This window comes from Rhinopithecus roxellana, chromosome 12, assembly GCF_007565055.1.
Source record: "Rhinopithecus roxellana isolate Shanxi Qingling chromosome 12, ASM756505v1, whole genome shotgun sequence".
Classification (NCBI taxonomy): Eukaryota; Metazoa; Chordata; class Mammalia; order Primates; family Cercopithecidae; genus Rhinopithecus; species Rhinopithecus roxellana.
The window spans coordinates 276205-291822 of NC_044560.1; the positions used below are offsets into that span (position 1 = coordinate 276205).

Here is a 15618-nt window from a genome sequence, read left to right on the forward strand (position 1 = left end):
TGCCCTCCTAGAGGAAAGTCCCTTGTAACAGCCAATGATTTCAGAAACCATTTCCATGGCAAGCTGTCCTCAATGCCTGGCCATCATGGAAGTTCTCAGAAACTCGATTTGGTCTTTAAGAACCAGAGACCAGAAAGGGTGAAGGGTAGTAGGTTAGAGAAAACTCCAAACTTTCTGGTTTAGCTGCTGGTCTGATCTTGTTTCATGGCAGTGATGTCATCTGTAAACTGGGAAAAGAGATTTCCAATGTGCTGTCTTTTAAAACGGACATACCATAAGGGCTGCAGGAATAACAACCACCCCTAGACCTAGGAAACAGGCATTCCTGGGCTACACAGTGTCATTAGGATATTATTATGAACACACAAATGGAGTCTATATAGACACAAAATAAACAGCCCTATCTCCATCTAGCCATCTCCTGTACATGTTTACATGAAAACAGCTTCCACTGACACAACACTCAGCCTCAGATCACTTAAGTATTTTACAGACAAGACAAAAGTCATCTTGACTTAGTTCATGAAGGTGGAGATGGAGCAGAGAGCGCCACAATCTGATGGGAAACTGAGTCAATGGGAGCACTGACAGGTCATCTAGCAAGCATGTAATGTCAGAAGGAGCTGAGGACTAACACGCATTAAGCATTTATGGTGAATGAGGCAAGGTGTTTTACAGACACCATCTTTGGAATGACAAATCTTTCGTTGGTACTATTATTTCCACTGGGCAGATGGGTAAATTGAGTCTCAAAAAGATGAAGCAACTTGGCCAAACTCTCCCATCTGCTTCCTCTTCGCATCGATGCTGTTTTTTTACATCAACCCGTCTTGGACTGTGCTATGTGTAACTGAGAAGGTGGGAAAAGGCAAACTCCAACACAGGAGAGAAGACTCTGCCCTGACACCCAGAGGCGGCATTGCATCTCTTGGGGAGGCTAACATAGGCAAAAACAGGAATAGGGAGCCTTGTGGTTAGCTTTCTTCTTACAGGAAAGAGATGATTATTAGGGAAATAAGCTCGTGTGCTCCCCAGCTAGAGAGCTTGCTGCCTGGGAGAGGTATTACGGTGCTAAGACTTTGGATTTCCACGGACAAAACTGAGAATTCCAACACCATGATTTAGGACTCTGGGAACTTGGGCAAGTGGCTTAACCTCCGGTCTTTTCTGTTCTTATCTGCATGTAGATAACACAGCCTCACTCCCAGGGTTGTGATAAGATTTTAAGGATATGTTGCATGTGAATTACTATAACACAATAGGTGTTCGATGAATAAGGAATAATTATGTTGTGCCTCCCCCTCCCGTTTTTCCCGGAAAAAGTATTCAGAACTTGGACCTGATGATGGCAGCCCCTTCTCAGAAAAACCCTTCGTCTTCTAAGGTTTCTTCCTACTCCAGTCAAGAGGACGCAGGGGTTCCTGTCTCCCATCCCCATGACCTAACCTGGGGGGAAGAGGGAGGGGGAAGGGAGACAGCACAGGCCTGAGTGGGATGGAACGGGCACACCCACTGGGAACACTTTAACAGTAAAACGCTGTTCTCCACTTGGGGCGGATTAGCCAACGACACGCAATTAGATCACTGCATTTGTGTCTCCACCTCTGCAATTTCTCTTTCTGCATTACTCGGAGTTCAAGTGTATGAGAAAGGCAGCAACCTCTCCGCTCCTAGCAAATGCAAGGCATCAATTTCACCTCGGAGGGGCGGCGGTGAAGGGGGTTCCCCTCGGCACTCCGCGGGGGCCGCCAGATGGCTCACAGGTGCAGTCCCAGGGGGCCGAACCAACTTCGTGCAGGGCTGGCCCCTTTCCCACGCTTCCCCCAGCAGACGCGGGGTCCAGCCCGGAGCTGGGTCTCCAGGAGCCGCGGGATCGCCGGGCTCCGGCAAGCGCGGCCCTGGTCCGCCGGTGCAGCCCCGAGCCCCGGTCCCCACGCCAAGGAACTCACTCCGCGTCCCGCGCGCCTCCCGCTGCACCCGCCCGGGGCTCGGGGCTCCGCGCGCTGCGAGAACTTTGCCACCAGCGACTTCCCGATCCCGGCTCCGAGCGCCCTCGCGCGCCCAGCCCCGGCGGCTCCGGGGCTTGTGTCCGCGCCGCCCGCCCCGCCCCGCGCGCACCTACCCGGCTGGCTGCAGTCGTCATCCGCTCGGACCCGGGGAGCCCCGGCGCGGGGCCGATCGCCGGGCCCCGCCGCGTCCACGCACTGCTCGCAGGCTGCTAGTCCCGGGGGCCGCGCGGGCCCGGCCCCCGCACCGCAGGAAGGCGCCGGCTCGCCCTGCGCCGCGAGCTGGCGGACGCGCTCCCACGAGCCCGAGTCGGCCGCCCGCATGCCGGGTGCCCGGGGGGCGCTGCCCGCGGCGGCGCGAGGGTCTCCGACGGCGCTCGCCGGGCTCACAGTCCCTGGGGTCGCCGCCGCATCGGGGCGCAGCCGAGCGCCGCCTCCGCCTCCTGCCCGGCCGCCTGCGCACGCCGGACCAGGGCTCTCCGTCCGGCCGGACGCCGGGCGTCCGCGGCTGCCGCACGCGAGGAATTCGGCCGCGGAGCCTCTCACGTGGGAACGACTCCCAGTCCCGCGGCTCCTCCTCCCGCTCCTTCCGGGCTGGCGAAGGCCGAGGCTCGCCCCGCCCCCGCCCCGCCCCCTTCCCCGTCCCCTCCCCCGCCCCTCCGCGGCGCCCAGACTGGCCCCAGTGCCCCGGGAGCGCCGCCGCGTCGCCCCATTGTGCGCCTGGCCCCGGCCACTCGGTGCATCCCCGACGCGGTCATTCCCGGGGACACGGAGGGTCAGAACGATGACCGACGTCACCGGGGGGACTTGAGCCCCGGTCTTTGAAAGCCTCTGGCCTCTTCCTGGCACCCCACTTTGCTGTGTCTCTCTCCTCTCCTGACACCCTGTGACAGCCTTGCTGAGAGCCGAGGTCCTCACAGCCGGCCGGGAGAGGTCAGAAAGAGTGGGCGGGGAGGGGAGCAGCCCCGGGACCTTTACTTCGCTTATCTTTGCGTGTGACCGGCCATCCTCTAAGTGAGGGGAATGCTGAGTGCGTCTGGTGGAGGAGATCGCGAGGGGGCTGAGATCTGGTGGGAGGCCCTGTGACTTCACCTCACTTCCCCAGCCTCAGTTTCCCCATCTATGAGTTAGGCATTAGTAATTCTCCGCTGTCCATTATCAGTGCTGCCTATGAACTCTCCAACGATGGCAGCCATTGTCAGGGAAGGCCAGAGCCTGGACCCTGGGAGTGGGTGGGGGAACGGTGACAAGGCCAGGCAAACCCTGTAGGAAGTGGCACCTTGGAGGGTCTGCACAACAGAACCCACCCGCTGGAGTGGGTGTTCAGGCTGGCAGTGCTCCTGTGAAGTGAGTGCAGCTCTGAGCCCCCTTTGATCTGGGGATTATGATGCTCTTCAGAAAGACTAATTATCTCCTTACAGCCCCAGGAGGCAGGTCCAGTTTCCCCCTGTTGTAGACACGCGGGAGCCGAGGCTACACAGCCAGGTGAGCAGTCAGTCACACAGTCATGGAGCCCCCAGCCACTCCTTGTAGGCAGCATGCTGGCATCCCTACCCTGCCCAGGCCTGGCTCTGTAACCTGAGGCTCCCACGGGCCCAGGCCTGAGATGTGCGAATTTCTAGGTCACTGGCCTATGGCTCTCCAACAAGCTGTGAGAACCAAGTTACTTTCCCCTAAGTCTACAGAACCTTTTAGGAGCAGTTTTCTGCCCGTGGATTAGAAGCCCTGGCTCTCAGCAACCACAGTGGCCTGGCCACCAACTATCATGGCCTTCCCAGCTTCTCCCTGCCCCCGCATCCTCACCTTCCCAATGACTGAAACTGCCCCAGCTGCGGAGGCTGCCTTAGAACCCCTGCCCTCTCTAGCTGGCACTGTCTTTTTTTGTTTGTGTTTGTTTGTTTGTTTTTTGGAGACAGAGTCTTGCTCTGTTACCCAGGTTGGAGTGCAGTGGTGTGATCTTGGCTCACTGCAACTTCCGCCTCCTGGGTTCAAGCGATTCTCCTGCCTCAGCCTCCCGAGTAGCTGGGATTACAGGTGCCCGCCACCATGCCCCGCTAATTTTTGTATTTTTAGTAGAGACGGGGTTTCACCATGTTGGTCAGGCTGGTGTCAAACTCCTGACCTCGTGATCTGCCTGCCTCGGCCTCCCAAAGTGCACTTTTGATTGCCCAGTGGAGGGCAGAGTGGCATGCGAAGTGCTGGGTGCTCCCAGCTGTGGAAGAAAAGTACCCACACCACTTTTCCAGGAGGAAGGAAACTGACACCACACCAAGTGACCAGAGATGCTGGGAATCCCCTAATTCCTCTCCTTTACTGAGATAACAGACAGAGCAGAACAAAAGAATGATCGCTCTGAGCCCCCGAGAGCAGAGAAGCTAGGAATGTCCTTGCCAGCCCCTGCATCCTGGAGAATCTGGTCCAGGACTATCTGAGTTACCTTCAGGAACCTGCCTGGGAACATAAATGAGTGAGCTGGGTTGAGCATGGGCTGTGTGGTGTATTTAAAAAAATAAGGGCATTTATGTTGTATTATTTTGATTTAAACACTCTTGGCATATTAAACACTTAGGAAGGCTTTTCACTTCCACAAAGAAACATAGTCTTTCACATATTTCTTGAAGTACATGAACTATACTTTTGATAGAGACATGTGCTTTCATCTTAACTCCATGACAAGAGAAAAACAGCACTTGGCCAGGCGCGTGGCTCACGCCTGGAATTCCAGCACTTTGGGAGGCCAAGGAGGGTGGATGACTTGAGGTCAAGAGTTCAAGACCAGCCTGGCCAATACGGTGAAACCCCGTCTCTACTAAAAATACAAAAATTAGCCGGGAGTGGTGGTGCGCGCCTGTAATCCCAGCTACTTGGAAGGCTGAGGCAGGAGAATCACTTGAACCTGGGAGGGGGAGGCTGCAGATAGCCGAGATTGTGCCACCATACTCCAGGCTAGGTGACAGAGTGAGACCCTGTCTTAAAGAACAAACAAACAAACAACAACAACCCAACAAACAAAACCCAGCACAAGTATGAGTATGTAGCTCCCATCACTTGGATTTGGTGTCAGTCAGAGAGACATTAGGATGGTGGGGACTGTGGCAAATGAGGCCACCGGCCCCTGTAGAGGAGGCTGTTGATTGCTGTCAGGCAGGAATGTAGGCTTAGTGTTATCAGATGTTCTCCTTTTTTTGTTTGTTTAGAGCTACTAGGAATATGGATTTTTATGTGAAATCTAAATTTGAAATATTAGCAACTCTTTAAAACTTAAGAAGAAGGAAAGGAAGAAAGAGGAGATGGAGGAAGAAGAAGAAAGTAAACGTATCGAAAAGTCTTTATGTAGCCCATTGGCCACCAGGGCCCATTTCACTGCTACCATCACTTGTCCCCTCTGCAACCTCCCGAAGTGCACATACGTCCTAGTTACTTTTCAATCATCCAAGCTGCTTCTTAAGGCCACAGCCCTGGGGAATTCCCTCTGCAACTTTTACTCAGTGCAGATTGGTCGTGGCTCTGTGTGAATATATGTGTGTGTGTGTGTGTGTGTGTGTGTGTGTTGCACGCTCAGACCCAGGCCTGCAGATGGCAGTGGGATCCACCTTCCCCAGTTTTCTGGAGGTTCCCAGGCTACCCATGCCTCCCTTACTCCGCTGTAGCCCCTCACTCTCCCTGCTCTCAACTCTGCTAGCTGGCAAGTCTGTGGCCACAGTGGCAGTCAGGAGTCTATCAGAAACCCATCTGTCTTGGGTGGGGAGGTATATTAAACACACCTTGAGGTACATTTATGAGGATGCCCTGGGCCCAGGAGATGTTTCTGCTCAGTTCTGCACCAGGAGACCCTGGAGCCAAGGACTAACCAACTCATTTTCTGCCCTGAGTGGCTTGGGCAGGTCCTACACAAATGACAACTTCAGGGGGGTTTAAAGGAGACCCCTATGCAGAGCCAGCTTCTGGGCATATGACCCATGTGGTCACACCGGGCCCCGCGCTCAGAAGGGCCCGGAGCTTGGGTGAATGCTCTGTTGTTGCCTTGAAATTCTTATTTTTGAACACTGGGACCTACCAATTAAGTAGCCAGTTCTACTCCCAAGAGACCTTCCCAGGCCCCCTGGGGGATGCTGGGAATTGAGACTGGATACAACTTGGCTCACTCTGTCCTGCTCCAGGGCACACTGTGTCCAGCCTCTGTGGGGCAGCAGGAAGGGAGGATTTGGGGGTCAGGAAAGACAGCAGGAGCTGTCCTCATCCAGTCCTCCCAGCAACTTATTTTAAAGAGCAGAGGCACAGTATGACTTCAGAGGGGAAAGGGGCAGTCCAGACAGGGTGTGGGGAGGCTGCTCTGGTTCTGGGTTCTGAGGCCAGACAGGGTCCCCATGACCCTGACCTCAGGCTGGATAGGGCGCCACCCAAAAAAACAGAAGAGAGGCTGCAGACATAGGTGTCAGTTCAGGTTCCATTCGCAGTGTCCCTTCATTCCCAGGGGAACATCCTTTAGCTCACTGGAGAAGACTACAAGATAAATTTGGCTTAAGGAACAAAACCCAGAAACATGATATTAAGAGATCCTATTATGTTTGCTGTCTGCTTAAAGTTGAATATTTGAGCCCACTGAAATCTTTCCCATCCCCCGCCCCCCCCATTTGGCTATGATTTAAAAATAGTCATGCATCACTTAATGACAGGGACAGGGACAAAGGCAGAATGTCGTTCTGGGAAATGCATTGGTAGGCAATTTTGTCATTGTGCAAACATCCTAGACGGTACTTACCCAAACCTACACAGGATAGCTACTACACACCTAGGCTATGTGGTATAGCCTATTGCTCCTGCACAGCATGTCAGTGTACTGAATACTGTAGATAATTGTAACACGATGGTAAGTTTTTATATATCTAAACATATCTCAACAGAAAAAGTACAGTAAAAATACAGTATAATCTTATGGGACCACCATCAGATATGCGATCGATCCATCATTGACCCAAATGTTATGTTTCTATTTGTAGAAGATGTTTTACTAAGATCTTCCAGCCAACTTGTTACTATCTCCAAATACCTCTAGCTAAGACAAAGCAGTAACTCTTGATTCCCAGGAAGATGCAGAGTTTTGTAACACCCCATAGTTTTGTAACTCCTGGCGAAACTTTCCAGGGGGCATGAAGACCTCAGCCACAATGTCAGGGCCCCTTGCTGTGTGTGACCATGAAAAAGTGCCTTGGGCTGGGCGTGGTGGCTCACGCCTGTAATCCCAGCACTTTGGGAGGCCGAGGCAGGTGGATCGCCTGAGGTCAGGCATTTGAGACCAGCCTGGCCAACATGGTGAAACCCTGTCTCTGCTAAAAATACAAAAGTGAGCCAGGTGTGGTGGAATGCGCCTGTCATCCCAGCTACTCGGGAGACTGAGGCAGGAGAATCGTTTGAACCTGGGAGGCTGAGGTTGCAGGGAGGCAGAGGTTGCAGTCTCTGCATCTAAGTGTTCTGGAGGTTCAAAGGGCTGGCTTAGCAGGTGTGAGGAAGGTTTTTCTAGCTCTACCCACTACGGTCCACATGCTCTTTTTTATCCTTTCTCATGGTGGTTGTGTGGGTATGTTTTGCATGTGTGTCGCTGGTAGTGATGGGAAGTATACACCTATTGCTGCATAACAAATCACCTCCAAACTCAGTGGTTTTAAACAATAGGGATTTATTATCTCATAGTTTCTATGGGTCAGGAATCCAGGTGTGGCTTAGCTGGGTCTTCTGGTTCAGGGTCTCTTACAGGCTGCAATCAAGGTGTCAGGGGGAGCCGCTGCCAACTCGAGGGTTAACCTAGGTGGAATCTACTTCCAAACCAAACTCACGTACAAGGCTAGTGGCAAGACGCAGTTCCCCCCAGGATTTTTTTTTTTTTTTTTTTTTTTTTTTGAGATGGAGTATTGCTCTGTCGTCCAGGCTGGAGTGCAGTGGCGCAATCTCGGCTCACTGCAACCTCTGCTGCCCGAATTCAAGCAATTCTCCTGTCTCAGGCTCCAGAGTAGCTGGGACTACAGGCTCACGCTAGCACACCCAGCTAATTTTTGTATTTTTAGTACAGATGGGGTTTCACCATATTGGTCTGGCTGGTCTTGAACTCCTAACCTTAGGTGATCCACCTGTCTCAGCCTCCCAAAGTGCTGGGGTTACAGGGGTGAGCCACCACGCCGGCCCCATTCCTCCCAGGATATTGAACTGAGAACCTCAGTTCCTCATTGGCTGTGAGATCTCCTCACAGAATGGCAGCTTGTTTTCCACAGAGGCCTCCAAGAAAGAGCAAGAGAAGGTGTGCAAGAAAAGATGGAAGCCACAGTCTCTTTGCAGCGTAATCTCAGACAGGACAGCCCATCCTCTTCTCCCTATTCTGTTCATTAGAAGTGCATCTAGATCTTGGCCAGGCACGTTGGCTCACGCCTTTAATCCCAGCACTTTGGGAGGCCGAGGGGGGCAGATCACAAGGTCAAGAGATTGAGACCAGCCTGGCCAACATGGTGAAACCCCGTCTCTACTAAAAATACAAAAATTAGCTGGGCATGGTGACGCATGCCTGTAATGCCAGCTACTCGGGAGGCTGAGGCAGTAGAATTGCTTGAACCCCGGAGGCAGAAGTTGCTGTGAGCTGAGATTGCACCACTGCACTCCAGCCTGGGCGACAGAGCGAGAATTCGTCTCAAAAAAAAAAAAAAAAAAAAAGGAAGGAAGGAAGGAAGACATTTAGATCTCACCCACAATCTAGGAGAGAAGACAAACTGAGGTGGCTACCAGGAGGCAGGATCATTGGGGTCATCTTGGAAGCTGCCCACCCAGGGGGTTGGGAACACAGTCTCTAGAAGCAGAGAGGCCAGGACTCAAATCACTAGCGTGTGATTGTGACAGATGATTTCATCCCTGGAATCCTCAGGTTCTCTATCCATAAAATGAAAATGATTGTGGTCACTACTCGTTGGGTTGTGGCAAGGGCCTTCAGGAGATGAGGCACACGTATAAAGCTCTGCACGGGGCCTGGGCATAAGGTAAATCCTCAAAAATTGGGCTAGTGAAACATTCCCAGAGGAGGCCGGAGTGACACGCCCATGGCTTCTGAGTGGGACACACTCCCTGCTATCTCTATGGAGACTGCCATCTCAGTCCACTCCTGGGGCTCCAAAGTGACTTGGAAGCCCTTTGGCAGCCCCTGGGCTGCCTTTGTTGCTGAGGCCACCAGCAGGGATGGTGCTGATCTCCTCTTCTTCCCTCGGCCATCCCAGCAGGACTCTAGGACCCAGGTGCATCAGGAAGGATTAGAGCCGGATTTTCCCCCAAACCTATTTAGACCTATGCCCTTGGCGGGGATGAGGATTTTACTCAGGGTCCATCCTGCCATCTGTTCTGGCGAGGCTGGAGACTTCTGTGGGCCTGTCATGGGCTCACTGATACCCTTTGATGGCTTTCCCAGGTCCCCAAATGACCTGGCAGAGATCCTGATCTCTTCTAGGGCCTTGCAAAGGCCTTCTCCTAGAGGCAGCGCTTAGCCCAGTCCTCGGGCAGAACAGGCCATTAAAGCAACTTCACAGAGTTCCAGGTGTCAGGTGGGACCGCCTTCATGCCCTGCCTGTTGGACTGTCAAGAGTCCCAAATTAATTATTATTTTTTTTTGAGACAAGGTCTTGCTCTGTCACCCAGCCTAGAATGCAGTGGTATGATGATGGCTCAGTGCAGCCTCAAACTCCTGGGCTCAAGCAATCCTTCCGCCTCAGTCTTCCGAGTACCTAGGACCGCAGGTATGCCACCACCGTGCCCAGCTAATTTTAAATTTTTTTTTTTTTTTGTAGAGATAGGGTCTCATTCTGTTGCCCAGGCTGCCTCAAACTCCTGGCCTCAAGTGGTCCTCCTACTTTAGCCTCCCAAAGCACTAGAATTACAGGTATGAGCCACTGCAATGGGCTCCAAGTTAGATTCTTAATTGTAACAAAAGAATAAAGTCCTGCCTTAGCTGGGGGCCACATCTCGCCTTTTCTAAGCCCCTTTTGAAGAGTTCACTTCAAGTACGAAAGTTGCTGCAGAAAGTTAAAATGTTGTAGCTTATTCAGAATAAAAAGAATAGACTGGGTATGGTGGCTCACCTCTGTAATCCCAGCAGTTTGGGAGACCAAGGCGGGCAGATCACCTGAGGTCAGGAGTTCAAGATCAGCCTGGCCAACATGGTGAAACCCGGTCTCTACTAAAAATACAAAAACGAGTTCGGTGTGGTGGTGCACACCTGTAATCCCAGCTACTCAGGAGGCTGAGGTAGGAGAATTGCTTGAACCTGGGAGGTGGAGGTGAGGCTGCAGTGCGCCCAGATCATGCCACTGCATTTCAGCCTGGATGATAAAGCGAGACGCTGGAAAAAAAAAAAAAAAAAAAAAAAAAAAAAAAAAAAAAAAAAGAACAACAGTGAAAATACCAGAAATAATAACAATGACAAACATTTACATAGCACTTACTATGTGCCAGGCAGTGTTCTAAGAATTGTACATATTAATTTAATCCTCCCCACAACCCAGAGAGGTAAGTGTACTATTATTGTCATCCCCACTTTACAGATAAGGAAACGGACACAGAGAGGTCAAGTCACTTATCCAGAGTCACACAGCCAGTAAGTGACAGAAGCAGGACTAAAGCCCATGTAGTCTGGCTGCAGGGTCCATACTCATAGCCATGATGCTGCGCTGGCAATAGGTGTCATTTACTGAGCACTGACATCAGTCCAGGGACTGTGCTTTCCAGCTCATTCAACCTGCCAAGCTACCCTATCCCCAGGTTCCCGATGAGAAAACAGAGGTTTAGGGAGACAAAAGGACTTATCCAAGGTGATGTGTCTGGAAAAGGCAGCATTGGGAGTCTAACTCTCAGAATTGAGGGGTGTTCTCTGCGGAACTGCCTTCCACATCAGGAGTTATGGAGAATGCATGCCTGTAGGCAGGGGGGAAAACCACCTCCTCATTCTTCATAAAGAAGGGGGACCTAGGGAACCCTCAGCAGTGCTGCTGGGCAGGATGTGTCCTCTGCTGCCCCCGGTGGCTACTAGCGGAATTTCTTCCGCAACCGGGACCCTTGGCTCTGGGAATCGTGATACTACGTTCACCACAATTTTCAGACCCTGTGTCTCCATTTCCTTTGTGTGATTTGAGAGACACAGAGGGCCAGGGGCCAGCGAGGGGCCCAAGAAAAGAATAACAGTTACTGTTTACTGAGCATTGCCACCTCTATGCTAGGCACTCTGCTAGAGACTCCTTACTTAAAAGCTATCATTTAATTAATCAATGCACAGATACATAATCATTATTGTTAAGAGCTATTCATAGCAGACAGAGCATTTTACACATATTAGCTCATTTTCATCCCCAGAAGTACAATAGAAGTACAATTACTATGTAAGTGCTATTCCTATCCTCATTTTATCAATGAGGGATCCAAGGTTCAGAGAGGTTAAGCAGGTTGCTCCAGGTCACACAGCTAGTATAAGGTGGAGCTAGGATTCAAACTTAGAAAGTTCTGGCTCCAGAACCTGTTCTCTTAACCATTATGCCATTATCAATGGGACTGTGATGGAGCCCCTGCCACCCATTCTCGAAGGCAACAAAATGATCCCAAAGAGCAGGCTAGGGAACTGCTTCCAGATTCTTGCCGAGTCAGCGATGAGGTCCAAGGATGCTGGCCTGGCCTATCCCTTTAAGGCTTAAAGTGCCCATCTCTCCTAGAGAAACTCATCTCCCACAGTGGCTGCAAGGAAGTTGGAACAATAGAGTAAGAACCCCTGTGTAGTCATGCCTGGGCCTTTCATGGGAAGATCTCTGTGCTACCTGCAAATAGTAATTAGGCATCCCAACACCGAGGGCGGTTTAGATGTTCAAAGACAAAGCTGGCTTTTCTCTGTTGGTGGGTGAGAAAAGTAAAGCCCAGAGAGGCAGACACTTGCCCAGGGGGGTTATAGCAAATCAAGGCCAGGGGGACTAACTCAGGTAAGCCCTAGAGCAGCGGTTCTCAAAGTGTGGCCCCTGATCAGCTGCAGCAGCATCTCTCCTGAGCATGGAAGAGAAATGCAAATTCTTGGCCCTACCCCAGACCTCCTGAATTACAAACCCAGGAGGCGAGGCCTAACAGTCTGTTTCCACAGCCCTCCAGGTGACCCTGTTGCTGTGACAGCTGGGGGCCACTGCCCTGCCCAGAAGGCCTGCTAGGTCTTCATGCCCTCTGAGTGGGGAGGAGGCAGTGGAGTGTGGCAAGGTCGCATTTTCAGTGGCGGTGGCATCGGGATTACATAACATCCCCTCCTCCGTCCTGACAGTTTTCTGCACCCAGAGTCCAAATGCAGAGGCCCTCCCTTGTCAGGAGGCCACTTGCCTGGGCTCCAGGAGGCCTGTCCGCACACGCCTGCGGCTGCTTTCCCCATAATTATGGGCTTTGCCCGCCTGTCTACCCGCCCACCAGAACTCAGGCACGTCAGCCAGAGCAACTCCTGGCTTCTCCAACTCAAGGTAGAGCACACAGGGCCCCCATCACCACTACACAGGCAGATGAGGGACTTTGGTGGCTACAAGGACACCCAGCAAGGTTGGGAAGGGGCCTTACCTTGCCCTCAGTGACCCCAGCATGGGCCAAGCCCAGATAGTAAGGCAGAGAATCCTGTACTCTGACATCAGAAAGTCACCTTAGGCCCTGGTCTCTGGGTTCTCAGGGCAGAAATCTGTAATGGCCCCTAGTCCCAATGGGACTAATTAGAATTTGTTCTAAATTCTTCTTTTCCCAGGATTGTTATTTAAATATCTTTGGAACGGGTTTCAGGAGGCAGATTTGTTGAACAGATACGTAGGAAGGACTGGCATCTTCCCCCTGAAGTTTCTTATTAAACAAACAAGCAAAAATGTGTTTGGATAAATGTGAAAGGCGCTGCCTGTTTTTTGTTTTTAAAGACTTGACCTTTGGGAGTGGAATGTTTCTCCCAGATCGGGGGCCCACTGGAGGGGTACTCAGGGAATCCTGGAGTAAAGTACAGCCCCAAGAACCGCTGGGTGGGCCTAACCCCAACTCCCCCTGAAACACAAGGCATGGGTAGGGGTTTAAACTTGCTCTATGGCCACAATGCCGGGCACACCGCAAGCACACACTCCTAAATATTCTCAAGTCTCGCTCAAGGCCTCCCAGTTGCCTGTGCCAACCTTAACCAGCTCCTTCCATCACTCCAGCCCCTCCCCATCTTGCCAAGTGTCTCGGGTCTTAGTAAAGAACAATAGCTACCATTTACTGTGGGCCCGTCAGTATGACTGGCATTGGCTCGTTTCATCCCCCACTTGCCCTATGAGAGAAGGGCATTGTTCTTATACCCATTTTAAAACGGAGTAAACCGAGGGTAAAAGAGGGAAGCAGGACTTGCATTCTGGTGGCCCTTGGAGCCGTATCTGGCTTGTGAATGTGGTTTCTTTTTTTAGTACTCCAGTAAAAAAAAAATTGTTTTAAACTGGATGCCAACATTTTAACATGAGGATAACTTACACCAAAAGCTTCAGATTTGTAGTTTCCACCTGGCCTTTTTGAAAAAATTAGGCTGGGCATGGTGGTTCACATCTACAATCCCAGCACTTTGGGAGGCCAAGGCAGGATGATTGCTTGAGCCCAGGAGTTGGAGACCAGCCTGGGCAACATGGTGAAACCCTGTCTCTACAAAAAATATGAAAATTAGCTGGGCATGGTGGCGTGCACCTGTAATTTCAGCTACTCGGGAGGCTGAGGTGGGAAGGAGGTATTATCAAACCCCCATTCCATCCCGCACGGTGACAGCGTATCCTCTCATCCCCCGCTGTGGTAGGTTCCCTCCGCTCCCTACCGTCTTACCTCTGGCTACCTCACCCAGGTACATGACCTGCCTGGCTGCTCCAGGCACAATTAGTGAAAGGCAATGTCCTGGGTCAGTCCACCTTTCTGTCTGTTACATCTCACCACTGCCCACTCCTGGGAGACCCCAATGTGGCAGATTAGAAGGAAAACTAGACAGGGAGCCACGAGATGTGCGTGCTTGTTCTGTTGACCTGTTGACTGGGTGGCCCTGGGAAGACTTTTTTTTTTTTTTTTTTTTGGGACGGAGTCTCGCTCTGTTACCCAGGCTGGGGTGCAGTGGTGTGATCACTGCAATCTCCGCCTCCCGGGTTCAAGTGATTCTCCTGCCTCAGCCTCCCAAAGTGCTGGATTACAGGTATGAGCCACTGTGCCTGGCCAAGGCTTTTCCCTTTCATGGCTTCAGTTTTCCCATGTATAAATTAGGGTCTTGGATAGAACAATCTTCCAGACCCCCTCTACTCCTATCGGCTCCAGCAAGGCTACTCCCAGCTGCAGAGCCCACTGGGAAACTGTCCAGACCAGTCAGGTACAGGCTTGCGCACTGAGCCATCCTGTGGCCCCGGGCACCTCCTAGCTAGGAAACCGTTCCAGAGCTGCACCATCAGTGCCAGCAGGGGCCAAGGCTGTGGGCCCTCCTAGTGACAGGGTGTGGGTTCCATGCCTGAAGAAGCTTCCGGCACCTAATGACCTCATTGCACAGAGGAAGAGTCCATCAGGGACCACCCAAACTCCCCACTCAGAAATGCAGGATGCCAGAGATGGGAGGTGGAGCCAGCGTTTCCCCGCCCAGGTGAGTCTAAGGACAAGGATGCCCCCTGGGCACTGGGCAAGCTAGCTGGGGCTCTGCACTGCCAACAGGAAGTGCTCGTTCAAGTCCCAGGGACATAGAGAGCAGGAATTCAATCTCGCTTCTCTTTCATCATCCTACAAACATTCAACAGAGGGAGAAACTGAAGCCTGCAGAGGGAACGTGGTTTCTTAGGCCCACAGCAAATCAGTACAGAGCTGGGCAAGGGTTCAGGCTTCCTGACCTCTGTCCTGGGGTGCTTCCTATATTCTCTCTCCCTTGGAATTTAGAACCTTTCACTTCTTGGCATTGGACTTCAGAAGGGACTTGAAGTGGCCAACGTGGGCAGGGCCTGTCTGGTTCAGAGGCCTGGCATGGAGCTTGTTCACGGGGCCTAAGATTCAAACCGCGGCACCGTGCGGGCTCAGGAGCAGTGTGAGCTGCCCAGGCCTCCGGGATGGAAGCTTGGTCTGTAGGAAAGGTTGCAGAACTAGCAGCCAGCAGCCCACATTTGGCTCACAGACATACTTCGTTTTTCCCACGGTGTCTTTTTAAACAATTCACATTAGTGGCCAACATTTAACAATCAGAAGATTTCACTTAAAAGATAGGATTTCTGACTTTTCTTGAAAGCGTTGGAATCTGCCAAAAGCTGGACCACAATTACTTCCTGGCCATGACTGGCAGGAGCTAGGTAAGCCCCGTCTTGCTCAGCATGCCGGCCATCTTCACTGTTTCTGGGACCTCTTGTATGTAGGTTTGGGGATTTTGAGCCCTCCTCTGCAGTATCTCTGTGCTGCAGCCATAGTTCCTCTCTTCCTGGTTATCCTGGGCAAAACTCCAGAGAGCAGTGGTTTGCAACCAGGGGGCAATTTTGGCCCCCACGCCTGGGAAACATTTGGCATATCTGGAGACATTTTGTCGGTCACACTGGGGAGGTGAGGAGTGCTCCTGGCATCTGGT

At 52.0% G+C, this 15618-nt stretch overlaps 1 protein-coding gene across 3 annotated transcripts in view; it reads right to left on the bottom strand.

Annotated features, from left to right (window-relative positions):
* Positions 1–15618, bottom strand: part of KAZN (kazrin, periplakin interacting protein) — a 518556-nt gene that overhangs the window by 187614 nt on the left and 315324 nt on the right. The window contains exon 1 of one of the 3 annotated variants that reach the window (XM_010378255.2): positions 2123–2559. The exons of the other annotated variants lie outside the window; for them this stretch is intronic. Within the exon in view, the coding sequence (XP_010376557.2) occupies positions 2123–2330 (208 nt within the window). The 5' untranslated portion in view covers positions 2331–2559. Of the gene's footprint in view, positions 1–2122; positions 2560–15618 lie in introns of those variants that run through there. 3 annotated transcript variants of the gene reach the window in all.